This window comes from Engystomops pustulosus, chromosome 5, assembly GCF_040894005.1.
Source record: "Engystomops pustulosus chromosome 5, aEngPut4.maternal, whole genome shotgun sequence".
NCBI lineage: Eukaryota > Metazoa > Chordata > Amphibia > Anura > Leptodactylidae > Engystomops > Engystomops pustulosus.
Genome location: NC_092415.1, coordinates 138,682,878 through 138,707,286, shown reverse-complemented (window position 1 = coordinate 138,707,286; position 24,409 = coordinate 138,682,878). Strand labels below are relative to the sequence as shown.

At 42.3% G+C, this 24,409-nt stretch overlaps 1 protein-coding gene across 5 annotated transcripts in view; it reads left to right on the top strand.

Annotated features, from left to right (window-relative positions):
- COBL (cordon-bleu WH2 repeat protein) overlaps positions 1–24,409 on the top strand; it is a 331,678-nt gene that overhangs the window by 231,254 nt on the left and 76,015 nt on the right. For all 5 annotated transcript variants that reach the window (XM_072153170.1, XM_072153169.1, XM_072153165.1 and 2 more), the window contains one exon: positions 17,907–18,174. In XM_072153170.1, the coding sequence (XP_072009271.1) occupies positions 17,907–18,174 (268 nt within the window). The remainder of the gene's footprint in view (positions 1–17,906; positions 18,175–24,409) is intronic.

The window sequence follows — 24,409 nt, the reverse complement described above, 5'->3', positions numbered from 1 at the left end:
TGCACAGGAATATAACTACTATAATACTGCCTCCTATATACAAGAATATAAATACTATAATACTGCCCCCTATGTACAGGAAAATAACTACTATAATACTGTCCCCTATGTACAGGAATATAACTACGATAATACTGCCCCCTATGTACAAGAATATAACTACTATAATAATGCTCCCTATGTACAGGAATATAACTACTATAATACTGCCCCCCATGTACAAGAATATAACTACTATAATACTGCCCCCTATGTACAGGAATATAACTACTATAATACTACCCCCTATATACAGGAATATAACTACTATAATACTGTCCCCTATGTACAGGAAAATAACTACTATAATACTGCCCCCTATGTACAGGAATATAACTACTATAATACTGCCCCCTATGTACAAGAATATAACTACTATAATACTGCTCCCTATGTACAGGAATATAACTACTATAATACTGCCCCCTATGTACAAGAATATAACTACTATAATACTGCCCGCTATGTACAGGAATATAACTACTATAATACTGCCCCCTATGTACAAGAATATAACTACTATAATACTGCCCCCTATGTACAAGAATATAACTACTATAATACTGTCCCCTATGTACAAGAATATAACTACTATAATACTGCCCCTATGTACAAGAATATAACTACTATAATACTGCCCCTATGTACAAGAATATAAATACTATAATACTGCCCCCTATGTACAGGACTATAACTACTATAATACTGCCCTCTATGTACAGGAATATAACAACTATAATACTGCCCCCTATGTACAAGAATATAACTACTATAATACTGCCCCCTATGTACAAGAATATAACTACTATAATACTGTCCCCTATGTACAAGAATATAACTACTATAAAACTGCCCCCTATGCACAGGAATATAACTACTATAATACTGCCTCCTATATACAAGAATATAAATACTATAATACTGCCCCCTATGTACAGGAAAATAACTACTATAATACTGTCCCCTATGTACAGGAATATAACTACTATAATACTGCCCCCTATGTACAAGAATATAACTACTATAATACTGCTCCCTATGTACAGGAATATAACTACTATAATACTGCCCCCTATGTACAAGAATATAACTACTATAATACTGCCCCTATGTACAGGAATATAACTACTATAATACTGCCCCATGTACAAGAATATAACTACTATAATACTGCCCCCTATGTACAGGAATATAACTACTATAATACTACCCCCTATATACAGGAATATAACTACTATAATACTGTCCCCTATGTACAGGAAAATAACTACTATAATACTGCCCCCTATGTACAGGAATATAACTACTATAATACTGCCCCCTATGTACAAGAATATAACTACTATAATACTGCTCCCTATGTACAGGAATATAACTACTATAATACTGCCCCCTATGTACAAGAATATAACTACTATAATACTGCCCGCTATGTACAGGAATATAACTACTATAATACTGCCCCCTATGTACAAGAATATAACTACTATAATACTGCCCCCTATGTACAAGAATATAACTACTATAATACTGTCCCCTATGTACAAGAATATAACTACTATAATACTGCCCCTATGTACAAGAATATAACTACTATAATACTGCCCCTATGTACAAGAATATAAATACTATAATACTGCCCCCTATGTACAGGAATATAACTACTATAATACTGCCCTCTATGTACAGGAATATAACAACTATAATACTGCCCCCTATGTACAAGAATATAACTACTATAATACTGCCCCCTATGTACAAGAATATAACTACTATAATACTGCCTCCTATGTTCAAGAATATAACTACTATAATACGGCCCCTATGTACAGGAATATAACTACTATAATACTGCCTCCTATGTACAAGAATATAACTACTATAATACTGCTCCCTATGTACAGGAATATAACTACTATAATACTGCCTCCTATGTACAAGAATATAACTACTATAATACTGCCCCCTATGTACAGGAATATAAGTACTATAATACTGCCTCCTATGTACAAGAATATAACTACTATAATGCTGCTCCCTATGTACAAGAATATAACTACTATAATACTGCCCTCTATGTACAGGAATATAACTACTATAATACTACATATTTACACAGAAGTGAACATGAAAAACAATCAGTATTTATCATATACAGCTACAGAAAACACATGAGATCCTCACCTATTGCATCCAGTGACATCAGGTGACGTATCCCCGGATTGTGCTAGTTCCACCATCACCTTGTCTCTTCCTCCAGGTACACAGCTTTCCTGCAGAGTTTACCACACAGACGTCTTATGTTCTGCACTTTCCCATTGTCACTTCTTCTGCTACCACCAATAATGTGCCCCAAATACTGTAATAGAGCCCCCTACAATATTAGTACCACACAAATAGTGCCCCATAATGTAACATACTGTAATGGTAAGGGTAATTTATTTTTTCTTTCTCTCCTACCCCAGCCTACCCCAGACATAGAATAAATGCCCCCTGCCTACCCCAGACATAAAATGAATGCCCCCTGCCTACCCCAGACATAGAATGAATGGCCCCAGCCTATCCCAGACACAGAATGAATGGCCCCAGCCTACCCCAGACATATAATAAATGCCCCCTGCCTGCCCCAGACATAGAATAATGTGCCCAGCCCGCCCCAGACATATAATTAATGCCCCCCTGCCCGAGACATAGAATTAATGCCCCCTGCCTGCCCCAGATATACAATAATGCCCCCCTGCCCGAAACATATAATTAATGCTCCCTGCCCGCCAAAGACATATAATTAATGCCCACTGCCAGCCCCAGATATACAATAATGCCCCCCCACCCCAGACATTTAATTAATGCCCCCTGCCTGCCCCAGATATACAATAATGCCCCCTCAGACACATAAATAATGCTCCCTGCTAGCCCCAGATATAGAATAATGCCTCCCGCCATATAAATAATGCCCCCTGCTAGCCCCAGATATAAAATAATGCCTCCCGCCATATAATTAATGCAACCTGCCAGCCCCAGATATAGAATGCCCCCCGTCATATAATTAATGCCCCTGCGGGCCCCAGATACAGAATAATGGGGGTCATTTACTAAGGGCCCGATTCGCGTTTTCCCGACGTGTTACCCGAATATTTCCGATTTGCGCCGATTGTACCTGAATTGCCCCGGGATTTTGGCGCACACGATCGGATTGTGGCGCATCGGCGCCGGCATGCGCGCGACGGAAATCGGGGGGCGTGGCCAAACGAAAACCCGACGTATTCGGAAAAACTGCCGCATTTAAAAACCGAAAAAGTGTCGCTCGGGAAGCGCTTACCTTCACCTGGTCCGAGGTGGTGCATTCCGGCGCGTTGAGATGATTTTCAGAAGGAGGAACTACCTTCATAAATCCCGGCCGGACCCGAATCCTGTGCAGAGAATGCGCCGCTGGATTGCGAATGGGCCGGGTAAGTAAATGTGCCCCAATGTGTCCCCCCCCCCCTGCCCCAGACACATAAATAATGCCCCCTGCCAGCCCCAGATATAGAATGCCCCCCGTCATATAATTAATACCCCCTGCGGGCCCCAGATACAGAATAATGTGTCCCCCCCTGCTCCAGACATTTAATTAATGTCCCCCTTTCTATAATTAAAAAAAAAACATAATACTCACCTCTTTGGCGCAGGTTTCTTCCTGTCCTCGGTCTTCGGTGGCTTGGTGTAGAGGCACGGGATAGTGACGTCACTGCTCCGCGCTTCCACACCAAGCCATGGAGCTGCAGGGAGGGCCGGACAGCTGACGTCTGGTGAGTGTCAGCCTTCCTCCACGCTACACAGGTCGCGAAATGACTTCGATTGCGCGACCTGTGTAGCTGCCTGTATACACAGACGCAGAAGCAGCGGTGCTGCGCTGCGTCTGTGTACTGATTAATAGTACCTGCATCGAACGATCGTACAATGCAGGTACTATACATTAAATCAAAAATTGTAGGGAAAGAGTGCGGGCGGCCTGGATCAGCTCCAGACCGGCCCACCGGGAAAATTCCCGGTGGGTACAATGGCCAGTTCGCCCCTGTATACTGGAAACCAACCCGTTCAATAAATACAATATAAGAACAATGCAATGTACCAGAATTTTGGCCCAGCTTGCTGGTGTAAACTAAGTCAACTTATAAGAGGTGCAAAGTACGACAAGACAGTTGTGCATGCACTACGCCTGATTTATCACTTAGATATCTGTTGTTTTTTCTCTACCTCCCCCTTTTGTGTCTTCTTATTGTTTCTATTGTTTCCCCCTCCCCCCTCCTTGTTTGATATGCCGTTCTGTGTCTTCATTGTGTGTGTGGACTGTGCTTTACTTTTTTGTGTCCATGTGGTTCATGTTAGTAACTTAAAGGAAACCTACCACTTCAAAATGGTAATTTTAACCTAAACATACCTTTACCTTGGGGTATGTAAGCTGATGCTGGAGGTGGTCTTGTGAAGGCAGATAAATGCGCAGTTTCACCAAAAAATAAATTTTTTCACTAATCAAATTACTCCATTCAGTGCACCAGGAGTCTCGCCGCTTGGTCACCATCATGATAATGCACGCGCCTTGTGTGTGTGAAACTGCTCCCCCCACCCTCCCTCTCTTGCTCCCGAGAGCCGATGACGTCATCGAGCACTCGGAAAGCACTGGCACATGCGCACTGTATCTTAATTTCTGTATCTTAATTAAACTAGCAGAAATAAAGGTACATGTCCCCCCATACGTCAGCTCTTTTCTCACTGTCATATATCAATGTTATACATCATATTGGGGCAGTTCTAAATCTGTTTCCAGTGGTACACTTTCCCAACTATCCATGTATTGCAGGCATCACATGCTCCTGTATTTTAAAAATAGCATGGACTGTACCCAGTAGCGTATTAAGCCACAGTGGGCCCTGGGCTGTATGAGGATTATGGGCCCCTAAAGGTCTAAATACTACACCGTTTCATGCAGTATTAAGCTTACTTCTTAGATACTATACTGGAAACCAACCCATTCAATAAATACAATATAAGAACAATGCAATGTACCAGAATTTTGGCCCAGCTTGCTGGTGTAAACTAAGTCAACTATTAAGAGGTGCAAAGTACGACAAGACAGTTGTGCATGCACTACGCCTGATTTATCACTAAGATATCTGTTGTTTTCTCTCTACCTCCCCCCTTTTGTGTCTTCCTATTGTTTCTATTGTTTCCCTCCCCCCCCCCCTGTTTGATATGCCGTTTTGTGTCTTCATTGTGTGTGTGGACTGTGCTTTACTTTTTTGTGTCCATTTGGTTCATGTTAGTAACTTAAAGGAAACCTACCACTTCAAAATGGTAATGTTGACCTAAACATACCTTTACCTTGGGGTATGTAAGCTGATGCTGGAGGTGGTCTTGTGAAGGCAGATAAATGCGCAGTTTCACCAAAAAATAAATTTTTTCACTAATCAAATTACTCCATTCAGTAAACCAGGAGTCTCGGCGCTTGGTCACCATCATGATAATGCACGCACCTTGTGTGTGTGAAACTGCTCCCCCCACCCTCCCTCTCTTGCTCCCGAGAGCCGATGACGTCACCGAGCTCTCGGAAAGCACTGGCACATGCGCACTGTATCTTAATTTTGCACTGCCGTCTGCTTTGTATTGCGGCCGTGCAAAATTAAGATACAGTGCGTAAGCGCCAGTGCTTTCCGAGAGCTCGGTGACGTCACCGGCTCTCGGAGCGAGAGAGGGAGGGTGGGGGGAGCAGTTTCACACATGCAAGGCGCATGCATTATCTGCCTTCACAACATCAGCTTACATACCCCAAGGGAAAGGTATGTTTAGGTCAAAATTACCATTTTGAAGTGGTAGGTTTCCTTTAACCCGTTCGCGACCGCCCGCCGTGTGTACGCGGCGGCGGTCGCGTTCCGATGCATGGAGAGGGCTCGCGGGCCGAGCCCTCTCCATAGCCGGTAAGTCTCTGCTGCATATTGCAGCAAAGGCTTACCGGTAACACCCGCGATCGGTGGCGGCACCGATCGCGGGTGTTTTCTTGCAGCTTTGCCTGCCGACGCATGGGCGCCGCCATCTTTCCAAGGATCGACGCTCCCCGTGATGTCATCGGGGAGCGGCGATCCGTCGCCATGGTAGCTTCGGGTCTCACCCATTCATTACAATGTGCTATCAGCACATTGTAATGTATGAGGAGTAAAATCCCCATATACTGCCATACTGTAGTATGGCAGTATATGGTAGGATCGATCAGACAACCTAGGGTTAAAGTACCCTAGGGAGTCTGAAAAATAGTAAAAATAAAAATAAAAAAAAAGTTTAAAAAAAAATTATAATAAAAAAACCTAAAAATTCAAATCACCCCCCTTTCCCTAGAACTGATATAAATATAAATAAACAGTAAAAATCATAAACACATTAGGTATCACCGCGTCCGAAAATGCCTGATCTATCAAAATATAATAACGGTTTTTCACTGTGTTTAACCCCGTAACAGAAAATAGCGTCCAAAGTCAAAACTGGCACTTTCTTGCCATTAAAAAAAAAATTTAAAATTCTATAAAAAGTGATCAAAAGGTCGTACATTCCTAAAAATAATATCATTGAAAACATCATCAAAAGTCGCAAAAGATGACACCACCCTCATCTCCATATAACGAAGTATGGAAAAGTTATAAGCACAAGAAGACGGCAAAATAAAAAAAAAATTTTTGTTCATGAGGTTTTAATTTTTGTAAATGTATGAAAACATTATAAAACCTATACAAATTTGGTATCCTTGTAATCGTACTGACCCAAAGAATAAATTAGATGTGTCATTTGTGGCGTGAAGTGAAAGCCATAATATCCAAGCCCACAAGAATACGACACAAATGCGTTTTTTCACCATTTTCACTGCATTTGGATTTTTTTTCCCGCTTCCCAGTACATGGCATGGAATATTCAATGCAATCACTATGAAGTGCAATTTGTTACGCAAAAAAACTAGCCGTCACATAGCTTTTTACGTGTAAAAATAAAAAAGTTATAGATTTTTGAAGGTGGGGAGTGAAAAATGGAAATGAAAAACTTTAGACACAATTAATTGTATACTGTACACATATAAACAGCGGGTGAAATAAGTATTGAACATATCACCAATTTTCGAAGTAAAAAAAAAAAAAAAAATCATCAGCACCACAGTAATTACTATGAAAATAGTGGGTGCTAGCGCCTAATAGTGGTTTGACTGTCTACTCTTAGGCTACATTCACTACATGCCCCCTTAATCCTGTGTGTATGCCCACCGTGGAGAGGAGGAGGGGTGACCCCTCCCCTGTCCATAGAAATGTACAGCATACTTGGAAAGATAGGATATGTGGCACTGTATCGCCCCGTGCGGCCATTGCCATCTATAGGGGTCGTATGTATATACGTCCCCCATATGGTTGTGTGAATGTAGCCTTAAAGAGAACCTGTCAAGCAAATTAACCCCTAAATATATTTTCATAAACTGCCATTAGAAAGCATTGTCCCTATCCGCTCATTGTCCCTCTACATGTTTGTAAACTTAAGCAATCAGGTCCTAAATCTGTATGCAAATGACCTGTGAGATATCCAATGAGTCATTATATTCAGCTGTCCAGCTTATTTATGAGGGGGAGGCACAACCACACACCCCCAGTGCTTGACTGACAGCCTGTATAATGATGTGAGGTATAATTGTGTAATGGCTCCTCCATGTGCTTCTTGGTGCTGGTGCCCCCTACATCCTGTGTGTATGAGATACTCCTATACACATGACTGACAGCCTGTATAATGATGTGAGGTATAATGGTGTAATGGCTCTTCCATGTGCTTCCTGGTGTTGGCGCCCCCTGCAGCCTGTGTGTGTACAGGAGAGATACAACAGCTCCAGGCAGCCATGTTATAGTAGAACATGTCAGATACTTGTGTAGCTGATGTCTGTGTCTCACACATGTGCATAGCAGAATAGGGCATGTCAGCAAATGAAGCACAGACACTAGCAATGCTTTACTATACATTACACACAGACATGAGCAGGGAGAGGAGATGGGAGGGGGAACAGGGGTGACATCACTGCCTCTGACCATGTGCCCAGCCTCATCATAAAGAAAATATGATTTTACAATGATTAATGTATGAATTGACTAGCTGCTTCAACAGGGAGTGGGGACAGAAATAGTGAATTTACAGGTGTCCTTTAATGTAGAACAAAAAAGAGGGACAGCACTACAAAAATTTGAGGGTATTTTATTCAACCAAATGCTAGGCCCGGAAGGTATATCAGATCCTATTCAGAAACCTTTCTTCAGAGAGATATAGATATATTTCTATAGGTATTATTGACATAAAATTCTTACCAGATGTCAGAAACATCCGATCTACACTGGCAAAGAAAGCAAACAATAGAAATCCATGTGCAATAATGATAAATAACGCAGAGAAAAAGTATTGGAAGTTCTAAAAAAGCCTTTGTTGGTGATGCCTCCTATATGGGGACATTTTTGAACGTTGCTCAGGTGTAATTTTGGCTCTTCAATTCCTGAAGGTTCCATCGGCTCCTTTTGTGAAGTCTGAGCTTTAATTCCTTCCATAAATACTCTATTGGATACAGGTCAGGTGATTGGTCATACTAGCTTTATTTACTTCCTCCAATTGATTCATGTACAAAGAAACTATTATACAGAAAATAAAGTAAATGAATACAACAGATTATTCCTTTTTTTTATTCCTAGAATGTTTACAATGTGATTCTCTTTAACCCCTATGCGCATCAGGACGTTATAGTACGTTCCTGCGGGTAGATACTTCCCACACCGGAACGTTCCATAACGTCCCGCTTTTGGCACTGGCTCACGAATGGAGCTGGCACCAGAAACAGCGGTTGTCATCTGTCTATTACAGCTGACACCGCGCTGTAACACCCGCGATTGGAGCCGACTCTGATCGCGAGGGTTATCCCCTTACACGCATGACCGCGGCATGTAAATGTCTTTCTCCTATGGATCCGATCCCCCCTGCCACTTATCGGGGGATCCAATCCTCTTCTAGGCAGCCCAGAGGTCTGCCGAGTACTCCGGGGCTGCCCAATGTCCTGAGCAGTCATAAGCACTTTCCCATAAAAACACTTAATAAAGTGTAAAAAACACAAATACACAACCCCCCCCCACCCCACCCCACACACACACACACACACACATATTTGGTATTGCCTTGTCCGTAACAGTCTGTATAATAAAGCAGAATCGTTGCTGGACCAGCATGGTAAACGCGGAAAAAAATGCAAAAAATGTTCCAAAAAAAGATAATTTTTAATTAATACTTTTTAAAAAAACTCTCAAAAGTGATTTTAAAAATGTTACGCACTCTAAAATAAGACCACTAAAAAGAACAACTCTTCTCGCAAAAAATAAGTCCTTAACCAGATTCGTCAGCCAAAAAATAAACCCCCCACATATTTGGTATCGCTACGTCCAGAGGTCACGATAATGCGTGTATGACGCATGTAGAGGCTGATTTACTCCCCCCAAAAATTACGAAGCATATAAATACGCTTGGTTATTTTCTTGTTCGCTGTGTGCACCGTCACCTGAGCTCCCTGCCAGGCCAGCCTGCTGGGCGGGCTGACAAAAGGTCATTTGACCGGAGCTATAAGCACTTATAGTGACACAGGACAGATTTGAAAAATGGGATCGCGTCCTAAAGGCCAAAATAGGCTGAGTCCCGTAAGGGTTAATAAGATAGTGAAACAAAAGGAAATCTACAGTAAGCAAATGGAAAGGGTATACGTTTGAATTTGCAGCACAATAAAAGGTATTAAAATGAGTAATTTTGTTATTAAAGCAAGCATTAGAGAATTCCTTGCAAGGCTTAATTGGCTTTATACATTTTATTACAATGTATTCAAGTTTGTTGGTGAATGCTTAGCAACTAAGAGAAGGTAGCCAATGTTTTTGTACTTCTGATTTTTGTCACATAGTGACAAAAAAAATAATTTATCTGATGGATTATCATTAGACACATAAGAAATAAAAGGTATAGATGCGAGGACCATTGTTCTTTCTTAGATTAAACCAAAACATTTACTTGCCGATAGACCATAGTGTGTACTGTGAGTGATAAAATCACCTGCAGTGAAAGAAAATCTTCCATAAACATTAAGCACAATAATCCACTCATAGATCCAGATATATGTTATATCCATGGCCTCCTTCCTTCTAAAATTAACTTTATGGTAATTAGCCAGAAAGGCTATGGGCATATCAGAGCCCATCTGTGATGTAGGTTCACAGGCTGTTACATTCTGAAGGAGCACTGAAGGAGGGCTTTTTTTTTGCGTGACAAGTTATTCTTTTCTGTAGTAGCATTTTGGTGCTCATAACTTTTTTGATCACTTTTAAGAACATTTTATGTGAAAGATTTTTTTAATTTAAAGTGTTCACTAAGCTGGTCCGATAAGGTTTCTGATTTATTGTACGGGTTTTTAGGGATGCAGCAATGTGGAGGGTTGTGATTATGTGTTTTTTGTACTTGCTGTAATTATAAATGTATAGGTAATGCTGGTGTTTTGGGGATTTTCACTGTATTTTTATAAAAAAATTTTTTAATGATCTATTTATTTTCTAAAAGGATGGCTTTAACTAGTGATCCTCTGATCACTTGTTCAAGATAATATGCACCTAAGACACGGCAATACAATTGTAACTCAATGGGGCAGATTTACTTACCCGGCCCATTCACGATCCAGCGGCGCGTTCTCTGAACAGGATTCGGGTCCGGACGGGATTTATGAAGGTAGTTCCTCCGCCGTCCACCAGGTGGTGCTGCTGCGCTGAAAATCATCTGAACGCACCGGAATACACCGAGTTGGACCAGGTGAAGGTAAGCGTTTCCCAAGCGACACATTTTCGGTTTTTAAATGCGGCGGTTTTTCCGAATACGTCAGGTTTTCGTTCGGCCACGCCCCCGATTTCCGTTGCGTGCATGCCAGCGCCGATGCGCCACAATCCGATTGCGTGCGCCAAAATCCCGGGGCAATTCGGGTACAATCGGCGCAAATCGGAAATATTCGGGTAACACGTCGGGAAAACGCGAATCGGGCCCTTAGTAAATGACCCCCAATGAGTATGACATGGCCATCGTGCAGCCCCAGGGGACTCGTCATACAGAAATCTTTAAATTTTTCACTCTGGTTTCATTGCAGCCAATTTGTAGGATCAAAAAATGTATCGTTTTTGCTCATTAATGTACACTCTGCACCCCATCTTGACTGAAAAAAACATTTATGTAGATATTTTTGCTAATTTATTAAACCAGAAAACTGAAATATCACGTGGTCATAAGTAATCAGACCCTTTACTCTTCCCTCTTCTTGGGAATGATGCAAAAAGTTTCTTACACCTGGAATTGGGGATCAGCTGTCAGCTCCCTCAGGTTGGATGGTGAACGTTTGTGGACAGCCAATTTCAAGTCTCTCCAGAGATGCTCAGTTGGGTTTAGGTCAGGCTGGGCCAGTCAAGAATGGTCACAGAGTTCTTCTGAAGACACTGCTTTGTTATTTTAGGTGTGTGCTTAGTGTCATTGTCTTGTTGGAAGGTGAACCTAGGCCACATTCATCTTTTCTTCAATTCCAACCATTCATCCTGTCCCTGCTGCTGAAAAACACCTCCATAGAATGATGCTGCCACCACCATGTTCTCATGTTGGGATTGTATGTGACAGGTAATGAGAGTCCTTTGTTTGTTTGTTTTTTTTGCAAACTTTATGTAGGCTTTCATATGTCTTGCCCTGAGGAGAGACTTCCGTCAGCAGACTGCCATAAAAACAGCACCTATGTGCTAAAAGAAGACAAGCACATCGCCTCTTCCCTCCATGCTTCTCAGCCCCCTCTGATCCAGGAATCCCTGTTACGTCATCAGTGATGTTATAGATCCTCCAGTATATTATCCACCAGTCACAGTACAGAATCCTGTCAATGGCATAGTGTCCCCCATCTCCTCGTGCTGCATTACTGGATACTGAGGGCATAGGTCTAGACCTCTGCCAGGCCAGGAACACTTTCAACTCAGGCATGAATATTCTTTAACTTGGTTCTGGGTCACAGTATAATAAAGGCACAAGTCTAGTCCTAAACCTCACCAGAACTCTGTCGACCTGTGCGCTCTAGTCATACGCCATCTAGTGTTGGGGCTCACTAGAGGATTTTGGTGGGCCACATCAACTTTCAAACACAATGAAGATGGGGAAATTATTTGGGATTGATTTGCAGCCACAGGACCTGGGAGCATTGCAGTCATTGAGTGAGTCATAAACTCTTTATGCCAAAATTGTAAAATATGATACCATTTGTCTAGCATTTAAAGCTTAGCTGAAACAGGGTCATGCAACAGGATAATGAGCCTGGGCAGAAGAGAAATCTGCAACACTATGGCTACTAAAAAGAAGAGATTGATAAAGTTCATAAATTGATAGATTAATAAACATTGATAAAGTACAGTACAGGCAGTCCCCGGGTTACATACAAGATAGGGTCTGTAGGTTTGTTCTTAAGTTGAATTTGTATGTAAGTCGGAACTGTATATTTTATCATTGTAATCCCAGCCAGAACTTTTTTGGTCTCTGTGACAATTGGATTTTAACCCCTTAAGGACTCAGGGTTTTTCGGCTCATTTCTCGCTCTCCAACTTCAAAAATCCATAACTTTTTCATTTTTCCGTGTACAGACCTGTGTGAGGGCTTATTTTGTGCGTAACAAATTTTACTTTCCCCTAATGTTATTTATTTTAACATGCTGTGTACTGCGAAGCTGAAAAAAAATTCCAAATGTGGAAAAATTGAAAAAAAAGACGCACGTTCATGTGGGCTCAGTTTTTACGACTTTCACTCTTCGCTCCAAATAACACGTCTACTTTATTCTTTGGTTCGGTGCGATCACGGTGATACCAAATTTATATAGGTTTTATTGTGTTTTAATACATTTTCAAAAATTAAACGAATGTGTACAAAAAAGAAAAAAAAATTTTTGCCATCTTCTGACGCTAATAACTTTTTCATACTTTGGCGCACGGAGATGTGTGAGGGGTCATTTTTTTGCGAAATGAGGCGACGTTTTCAATGCTACCATTTTGAGGTCTGTGCGACATTTTGATAATTTTTTATTTCATTTTTTAAGTTATGTAAAAAGGTGTAAAAGTCGCATTTCGGACATTTGGGCGCCATTTCCCGCCTCGGTGGTCACCGGCGCCCGTAACCGTTTTTATATTTTGATAGATCGGGCATTTTGGGACGCGGTGATACCTAATATGTTTGTGATTTTTACTGTTTATTATGTTTTATATCCGTTCTAGGGAAAGGGGGGTGATTTTAATTTTTTATATTTTATTAAATTTTTTAAACTTTTTTTTAAATTTTTTTTCCCACTATTTTTTAAACCATCTAGGGTACATTAACCCTAGATAGTCAGATCGCTCCTACCATATACTGCAATACTACAGTATTGCAATATATGGCATTTTTGCAGGTCATACATTACAATGAGCCACTGGCTCATTGTAACGAACCTGCATAAGCCATGTAGCCTCGTGTCAAAAGAAGACCCGAGGCTACCATGGTAATCGACTGGTCTTTTAAACGCCGCCGGCAAAGGTGAAAGGGTTAATAGCCGCGATCGGTGCAAGCACCGACCGCGGTTATTAGCGGTGGGGGTTTTCTGCAAAATGCAAAAACCCCCACCTTTGTATGAAGAGGACTCAGCCCGTGAGCCCTCTTCATACATCCCTTATACCTCTGCGCCATAGAGCTACGGCGCAGAGCGTTAAGGGGTTAAAAATGTTGGGTTGTCATAAGAATCAGGATTAACACTAAAGCTTCATTACAGACACCTGTGATATCTGATATAGCTGTTTTTTGTAGCCTAGGACTAAAGTACAATAGATTACCAATATCCAGAGGTCTGTTTGTAAGTAGAGTGTTCTTAAGTAGGGGACCGCCTGTATTATTATACTTGGTGGTATTGATTTTTGTTAAATAAATGATGACATAGTGTAATTGTCATACATTTTTCTTCTCCTGAGGTTCTATTTATCTATTTGTTAGACAAACTAATCAACTAATATTCTTGTAAATATATATTGAGTACTGCACTAGTGGAAAATGATCTGAGCTCACCCACCATCAATAGCCTAAATTGGCAAAAATGCAGATTGCAGTTACTAACCAGTCCTGTGTCGATTCATTGTCCAGTCAGCACCTTCATAGGAGGCAGCATCAACTGCTACATGGGAATATCAAATGCATATTTTAGGACACACAGAAACATGCAAACACATTATGTAAAATGCATAATTATTAATGATGATGAAAGCACAGATGTGTTTCGAGTTGCATTTTTACTGTTGTGTTTGCAATGCAGTTTAATACCCAATACAAACACATAGTGAACGGTGCAGAAGGCTGTGTTTGCAAGATGCCACTGAATTGCATTTTGAAACTCATTTCAAGCACGTCAGGAATATTTCCACCTCAAACACATATATGTTTAGCCCTAAAGCTTGCATCCAGTAAGGCCCCTTTCACACTTTAGTTTTTCACTAGCAAGTTTTGTGCATATTTTTGTTGTGCAGAACCCGCATTCTGACCCAATAGGGCACATTTACTAAGGGATTTGCGCCAGTTTTCTGATGGACTTTGCATGTTCTTTTAGGTGTAAATTGGTTGCACAAGTATTTAAGAAGCATCTGCACCAGAAATGTGTCGCATCGTGACCATTTTGTGGTGCAGCTGCACTAGGCAACATGCAACACACATTAGGAGGCGTTCTGGTGCTCAGTCAGATCGAGTGCCTGATTTAACATGCAAAGTCTTTTGCACGCACTATGTTAAAAGTGCACCAGAAAAAAGTTGCTGAACTCTGTCAGGCCATTGCAAGGAAGAGACAGATTCATGATTTCTTGTGCACATTCCTAATGAGGCTGGTGCACCAAGCAATATCCACAGGCAGAGCACTTTTAGTGCAGTTTTCCACATTCTTAGTAAATGTGCCCTATTGTATTCAATGGATTTTGTCAGACTTTTTTTCAGCATGCTCTACATTTGCAAATCATGCACATGAACAATGCAGCAAACAGGTCTGTGGAGATGCATCAAAGACACATTGCACTCTGCGTGTAAAAAACACAAAAACACAAGTTTGTAAAAATGCTAATAACTCGTAGCAAAAACTGACCAAAATCGCACCAAAAACGTCACTATGTCACTCTGACATGATCTGCAACGCAAGTGTGAAAGAGGCCTTACCGAACACAAGTGTTAAGGTTTAAACACATATGCGATCAGGGAGAAGTTATTCCGGATGCACTTGAAATGCGTTGCAAAGCACAATTAAGTTGCATAAAGCAGGATCTCTTATTAAAAGCTATCTGTGTTCTCTCAGCCCCCCTCATATTGTGGCCCCTTCTCATTTCCTCCTCATATTGTGGCCCCTCTCTTATTTGCAGTGTAAAAATAATAAACACTAAATATCTTTCCACATTCCCCAGCAGCACTCATCTTCTTTCTCTACTTATGTGTACCACAGACTGGCAGGCAATGACATCATCATCATCACACCTGCCGGCCTGCTGCACGCAGCAGCCAAGAAGCACATTGATTTTGTATCTTACATATATATATATATATATATATATATATACTAAAACTGGCAGTTTATCTAATCTTAACACATGGCTACTAGCTAGTGAAGTTTTAAAGAGTCAGCGAGTTTAGCTGGCAGCCAGGCGCCATCTTGTTGTTTTGTCACAGAGAAATAAGAAACACACAAAAAGAAATAGTCTTTATACAGCATATCTTGGGGGGGGGAAGCGGACATCTCCTTCATCAGAACAAAATTATTTTGAAAAATTTGGAGATCAAAATATAGATATTGTTTTAAGAAATGGATATTGTTGAGTTCTAATTAATCAATACAAAAAAGGATCTCACTCCACCACTATCTTCAGTTCTACAACACATTGGGGCAATGTATTACCCGGTACATTCGCGATCTACCGCGCGCGTTCTCTGTGGTGGATTCGGGTCTTCCGGCGATTCACTAAGGCAGTTCCTCCGACGTCCACCAGGTGTCGCTGCTGCGCTGAAGTCCGCCAAGGTCCGCCAGAGTTCACGATCAGTTGCTCGGTGCAGGTAAGCGCGTGTCCAGCGACATTTTTTTTTAAATGCGGCGGTTTCTCCGAATCCGTCGGGTTTTCGTTCAGCCACGGCCCCCGATTTCCGTCACGTGCACGCCGGCACCGATGCGCCACAATCCGATGAGTTGCGGCAAAAACCCGGGCCAATTCAGGGAAAATCGTCGCAAAATGGAAAAATTCGGGTAACCCGCCGTAAAAAAAAGCGATTCGGGCCACTAAAAATATAAGCCTTTTATATTTCTGATTTTGATAGATATCAAATAAATAAGTTTGTAAAACACTGGAAATTACTTGTGCCGGTGGTGTTAGTATGCCAGGTAATCTGCCAGAGACATGGATCATGACTTCATCTGCCACCAGTCAGGGACAATAAAAATGTGACCATTAGATATATTGGTGCTTAGAGAACCAAAGGTTGTGCACATCCAAGTTCAGTATCTGTTTTTTCACCCCTTCAGATCAATTTGAAGTATACAAAATATTGTAATTTAAAGAAAACCTGTTATATTGGATTATATTTGTATATTCTGCATTTGGTTTATTTAGTACGTCCATATAAAGTGTTTACTTATCAATCTCTTTGCAGTCAGATGTATAAACCTGTATGCTGGGTTGCAAAGCTTCAATCTCCAACTCCAGCTTCAAAATAAAAAGAAATATTATGAATATTATATTATTCATTTATTAAATGTGTAACTTCTTATTAAAGAAAGTTTTTAATAATGTAATTATACTGTATATACTTGAGTATAAGCCAACCCGAGTATAAGCCAAGGTACCTAATTTTAACACAAAAACCTAGGAAAACCTATTGACCTATTGAGTATAGGCCTAGGGTGACATATGCATTAGTCACACCCTCCACCCAGTATATAGCTCGCTAGCCCCCTGTACACCAAAATAAAGCCTGCCAGGCCCCTGCCCCCCAGTATATAGCCAGCCAGCTCGCAGTATATAGCCTGCTCCTGCCCCCAGTATATAGCTAGTCAGCCAGCCCCCAGTATATATCATGCTTCCTGCCCCAGTATATAGCCGGCATCCTGCCAGTATATAGCCAGCCTCCTGTCCCCCCAGTATATAGCCAGCCTGCTGCTGTCTCCCCCCCCCCCCCAGTGTGTAGCCAGCCTGCTGCTCCCCCCCCGGTATATAGTCAGCCTGCTGCTACCATTACCGGTATATAGCCAGCCTGCTGCTGCCCTCCAGTATATAGCCACCAGGCCCCTGCCAGCACATAAAAAAATAAACTCTGTACTAAGCTTGCCGACGGCCCCTGTAGGTCCTCTTTTGTTTCTTGTTGGGGCCTGGTGGCAGGCCTGTGGAGCAGGTCTGTGGCGCACACACTGATGGCAGCCACTTGCTGACATTACACGGCATCACACAGGGCCTGTCGAAGCAAAAATTAAACTTGGCTTACACTTGAGTCAAAGAAAAAATAAAATAAATGCTCACCTTTCCGATGCTCCACGTTGATCCTCCTCATGTTTCCTGTCAGCGGCCAGTGGGCCGTGTGTATGGTGTCGTACACTGTAATGTCATCAAGCGGCTGACATTAGTGTGTGCGCGGCGGACCTGCAGCCGGCCGCTGTCAGGAAGCACGAAGAGGACCTACGCTGGGGCGAGTATTCTTTGCAAATGTGTCGTTGATCAGCATTACTTACATTTTCTTATCATTCTATCAATTTACAGGTGAGAAACGCTTAATTCGATGTCACAGTATCTCATCAGAGGAAGTATTGACAACTGATGATGCTCGATCTGTGAATAGTTACACAGAGGATTCAGGCATTGTGAGTTCTCCATCAGACAGTGTCTCTCTAGATTTGCAAAACTCTAGCAGTACAAGAAGAGATAAAACTGAAAATCAGGTGGAAGAATACAAGTCTTCTATAGGCAATGTATGGCCTGCCAGATCCGAATCCATTAACAGCGAGGACTCATGGAGCCTACATACAAGGTATGTGTCATATCCCTAACATATTCCTGATGAATTTAGGGAGGTGATTTAGTTTTTTTGTATTATTTTAGTGTTTAAGGCACTTTTTTTGGAAATGTCAAAAAGTCAAAATCATATATGAAGTGAATTAGACATTTTTTTCTTCAAAGGAAGATCTCACCGATTCCATTGCTGAAAAAAGAGGGATTTCCAAATCTTTAGCTTCTCTTGAGGTTTTAATAGGCCAAAAAAACACTCAGTTGAAAAGACTTTCTTTATTTTCCTGTATTTGATACTCTTTTTGGATATGTCTATACACATTTATGTTTGCTTATTTATAAATTATCAGCGTTCCAAAGAATTAGCTGAATACAACTCTAAATAAATCAGGAGTCCAGTATGTGTTAATAAGGAGTAATACTGTTTCTGGTTATTATGTGACTGGTACTCTTCATTTTCTTGTAGTTCTAGGGCCCTCTCAAAGCTACTTAGTAGGGAATAAGCTTCTGTGACTTATTCATATTGCTCGATTCAAATGCAAAGAGTTTTCATAAAATCTGAGGCTAAATTCCGCTGAGTTTTTAAAATGAAAGTTATTTTAACAGAAAGCGGGAGGGAGCATGAAAAAAGCTTTTCTGGATTTGTACAAAGCCAGTACAGACAAAAAAATCCCTGATTTAGCTTCACTTTAATTATTTAGATATACCAACCATATGGTAGGGTCCATTTGCTGTTTCACTTGCTGCATGTGAGAACAATAACAGGTAATGGGGCAGAGAAGGCGGCATGCTTTTTAAGGCTGGATAATATATGTATATATATATATATATATATATATATATATATCTCTCTTTTTATAGATGATGATGAAAAATTGGTGATGTGGCAGTGGATCTGGCAGTATATGGTAGGATCAATCAGATTAAGGTACCCTAGGGGGTCTGAAAAGTAGTAAAAAAAAAGTTAAAAGTTAAAAATCAAATTAAAAAAACAAAAATTTCAAATCACCCCCTCCTTTCCCTAGAACTGATATAAATCTAAATAAACAGCAAAAATTATACCATCCCAAAATGTCCGATTTATAAAAACATAATAAAAGTTACTTAATAAAAGTTACTTAAAAGTTACTTAAAAGTTACATAATAAAAGTCGAACATGCACCCAAAAAGTGTAGACAAAAACAGGTTGAGCAGTTCAATTCAAACTCCCTAAAGCTTTTTCTCCCACCGACAGTTTTCAAGAGAGACCCCATACTCAATACATAGTATTTCAGTTGATCCATTCTAGTACAGCTAATTTGACCAATAAACATCTAATGTGTGTTTTATTAAAAGTGTCAAAACTATGTTTTGCCGACACAAAGTTCTCTTTCTGTAGATTGATATTGATAAATCTCGGTCATCTATTCAGTTTTGGTCATCTATTTAGAAATAAATCCGCTGGTTTTACATTATTAGTAAAACATTTTTAGACAGATTTAAAATTAAGAGAAAAAAAATAATATGGTAAAAGTATAAATAATAAGAGACTCTTTTGACAAAAAAAAAATTTTTTAAATGTTTTTTTTTTACTCTTTTGACAAAAAAAAACGTTTTTATGATGTTATTTTTTTAAAAGTATTTATTTTTGCAAATTTTTTGGAAATTTTTTTTTTAACAAATACAATAAACAAACTAAAGAACAAGATTGTCTGTTACATACTTTCTTCCCCACAATACAGAATAAATGAATAACATTCGTGGTAACGAACAGGATCTTATTGCGTTCCAATATTAACTAAGGGATATATCGCGAAAAATGACAGCAGGATACTGTAGCCAGACGTCTTGTTACGACAAAAATAACTATTGACACATAGACAATCAGTCACACACACACACACACATACCATCACGCTCAGTCTCCTTCATCATGGAGAAGAGTGTATATCACATGTGATTATAAGGCTGTATGGGGAGTCGCGCACCATCTGGACCAGATGCGATCAAACTTCTGGGGACACTTCCTGTTGGCATACAGGGACCGGTAGTGGGGAATGACACTGTTAATAAGTAGTATCCATCTTTTTAATGGAGGGGGCTCCTGGTCCTTCCAGGTCATCACCACCACTTTTCGGGCGTAGTATAGGACGAACCTAAAGAAAATTTTATCATAGTGGCCATTGATAACTTCATTTATGATGCCGAGGAGACACACAAAGGGAGACAGTAAGCGTGGGAAATCAAAGTGTAGATTTAGGAACTCCAGCACTTCGGACCAGAAGACATGAACCTTAGGGCAGGACCAGACACAATGCAGGAAGGATCCGACATCAGCCTGACAGCGAAAGCAAAGGTCATTGGGCATTGCTCCCATGCGGAATAATCTAGCAGGGGTGAAATATACACGATGGAGGAATTTAGATTGGATCAGGAAGTCCCTCGCGCTCACTACAGATGTGAAGTAGGACAGTTCGACCTCCCTCCAGTCATCATCTGACAGGTCAGGGATATCCTGTCTCCAGCCTTCACAGGCTCTATCAAACGGTCTGGACTTTTGCTCTTGTAGGAGAGCATAGCACTGAGTGAGCGGCTTAGGGAGATCCGGGGAACTCATCAGAGTCTCTAGTTTGGAGAATTTCACTGTCAGGCTGAAGGAGCCGAATTGGGCTTTGAATGCGTGTCGCAGTTGCGTGTAATGGAAGCTGGCCATATTGGGTACAGTATGTCTCTCCCTTATCTCGTTAAAGCTGAGTAATTCTGCATCCGGGGATAAGAGCTGGCCTACAAATTTCACCCCCGCTGCCCCCCACATTGTCCAGCCTAGGAGGGAGAGGAAGTGAGAAAGCCACGGATTGAGCCACAATGGAGTCCTAGGCGAGAGAGGGGGAGAGCTGCTCGGTTCTACCAGGGATTGTGCCCCTACGCCAGCACACCGCTACCGTACGTAGGGGAAGTGGGGTATCAGATGGGGACTTATACCTGTATAGCAGGTTTGTAAGGGCCTCGTAGGAACCTACCAGGGCACCAGCCAGTGCAGTAGCTGCATTACCCATGTCTATATCTATCCACCACTGGCCATATACTAGCTGGGAAGCCAGGTAATAAAGATACATATCCGGGGCAGCCAGTCCACCCCTAGACTTGGGAGCTTGAAGCAGCGCTAAACTGAATCGTGGGGCACTACTCTGCCAGTAGAAGGACCTGAGAATGCCATCTATGCGTTTAAACAAGCTCTTAGGAAGCAGTATAGGACAGGCATGGAAGAGGTATAGAAATTTGGGGAGGAAGATCATTTTGAATATGTTAATACGCCCATATAGGGACAAGGGGAGAGTGGACCAGGCTTTTAAGCGCGATTCCGTTGCAGCTATCAGGGGTGTGATGTTTAACTCCGTATATGCCTGGACCTTGCGTGATACCTGGATTCCCAAATATTTAAAGGTGGACACCACCTGGACTGGGACGGGGAGGGAGTGTACCCCCATCTCTGGTAAGGGAAAGAGGGCCGATTTGTCCCAGTTAACCCGGAGACCTGAGAACCCCCCATAACGTTCTATCAGGGACAGAAGGGATTCCAGAGAGGGGCCCACATCCCCAAGGTATACAAGTGTATCATCAGCATAGAGAGATACCTTTTCAATAATAGAACCTCTAGTAATGCCCTTAATGCTATCGGAGTGACGGATCGCCACAGCAAGGGGCTCAATGGCAAGTGCAAAGAGAAGGGGAGATAGCGGGCAACCCTGCCTAGTGCCCCTGGCCATAGGGAGAGTAGGTGAGATATTAAGATTGGTCCTTACCCTAGCCTTAGGCTCGTTATACAGTAACCTAACAAGTGCTGTGAAGCGAGGGCCAATACCCAGCCTGGGCAAGAGGGTCCACAAATAGGGCCACTCCACAGAATCAAATGCCTTACAATTGTCTAAGGACAATATAAACCCAGGGTCTGAGGACTTCTCTGCCTCTGCAATGTTCAGGTGTAGTCTTTGTATATTTATGTCAGTTCCCCTCCCAGGCATAAAGCCTGTCTGATCCGGGTGAACCAAGGATAATATTACTTTATTAAGCCTTGTTGCCAGAATTTTTGCTAGTATTTTAACATCTGAGTTTAGGAGGGAAATTGGACGGTACGAGTCAGGAAGCAGAGGGTCCTTACCAGGCTTGGGAATAACTACAATAAGGGCCTCTCGCATGGAGTCGGGAAGGGAACCGCTATCAAGCGCATTGGAGTATAGGCTAAGGAGAAGGGGAACCAGGGTCTCACAGTTATCCCTATACCACTCACCTCCCAGCCCATCAAGTCCAGGTGTCTTACCGGGGGGCAACGATTGGATGGCCAGTTCCACCTCCTCCGCCGAGAGCGGGGCATCAAGCTCCGATGACTGTGCCGGTGTGAGCCTCCAAAGTGGAAGACTGTCAAGGAATCTGGAAATCTCGACGGAAGAGGCGGACAATCTGGAGCTGTAAAGAGAAGAGTAGAATTCGTGAAAAACCATGTTTATGGCCCGGGGTTCTGTGATCAAGGCTCCGCTACTGTCAAGGATAGAGGGAACGGAAGCACAGGGGCGTTCAGCCCGCGAGAGATATGCAAGCAGCTTCCCATTTTTATCTCCGAATTCAAAAATGGACGCTTCCCTGGCCAGCAGGCGCTTGCTGGTGCGCTCCTTCACTACAGCTAAATGGTTCCTCTGCGCCTGAGCCCAAGTCTTTTTATTCCCGGGAGTAGGTTTCTCTAGGTAATCCTTTTCTGCGGTCACCAGTGCAGCCGTCAGCCTCTCCTCCTGCGCACTTAATGACTTCCTATGGCCAGCTACCCCCGACATGAATGCCCCCCGCACCGAGGACTTGTACGAGTCCCAGACTAGAAGAGGATCAGGATGGGTTGAGTGTACATCCCAGAACTCGCTGTGTGCTGCCCTAACAGTACTCTGGACCGCTGGGGATAGGAGCCAGGCCGGGTGCAGGCGCCATAAGCGGGAGTCGCTGGGGGGGCCTATAAGGAGACTGATGAGCAGGGCAGAGTGGTCTGACGCACTGCGCGGGCAATAGGATACTTGATCAACGTGTTGCAGCATGTCAGGGGAGACAAAGGCCAGATCAATCCGAGAGAAGCTCTTATGAACAGAGGAATAGAATGAATATTCTCTCTCTTGAGGGTGTTTACTACGCCAGACATCGGCGAGGTCTAGAGAAGTGAGCCACTCATTCAGACGGACCGAGCCTGTGTCTAGGCCGCTTGTGCGATCCAGGGAGGGATTAGGGACTGCATTGAAGTCACCAATGCAGAGGATCGGACTCGGAGGCATAGAAGCAAGTTTACTGGAGATTAAGTGCAGCACAGCTGGGTCAAAGGGAGGTGGGACATAGACCGACACTATAGTGAAAGTAAATCCCCACAGGGCACAATGTAAGACTACGTACCGGCCAAAGTGATCCGGCGCAACCTGTATGACCTCTATAGGAAGTGCTTTGGATATGAGTACGGATACTCCCCTGGCGTAAACAGAGTAGGAGGAATGATAACCTCTGGCCACCCAGGCTCGCTTCAGAGAGAGGACCTTCTGACCCGTAAGGTGTGTCTCTTGGATACATACAATGTGAGGGGCTTGACGCTTAATGACATCTAACATCAGGGCCCTCTTGAATTTGGAGTTAAGTCCCCTCACATTCCAACTCATTACCTTAATTGAAGACATATTAGCGGAAGGGAAATGGGTGCGGGGAAGGAGACGTGAGCAACCAAGCATTCATCCTTTCATACCACAGAGACATAGACAGACAGACAACAGTGAGCATAACAAATATAACAGAACTAAACTAACAATCCCAAGAATACAAACCCCCTGTCTAACACCCTAACAGCAGTAGTGTAGACCTATACCCAATAACAGTCAAAGAGTAGAACAGTGGTCCCTAACTCAAGACAAACCTACACCATTTGTCCCGGAACCCCCAACCCTCAGAGTATATATAAACAGGAGGTATTTAGGCAGCCATGTTTAAAGAGAGCAAAGGAGGGGATAGGGGAAGAGTAATATGTAGAGGGGAACGGTAAGAGGATAGGGGAGGGGGGGGGGGGAGTAGGCGCAAAGAAGGGGAAGGGGAGGGGAAAGAGAAATAAGTGCCATGTGTGGCGCACAGGCCAAATTGACCAAGAGAGATAGCACATCAGTTATGGGGTACAATATACGAGGCGTGCGCCCCAATCTAAAGCAATATTAGAAAATTAGAGCAGTGATTTAGGACCCCTAAGCATCAATTCAGGACTAAGTCCA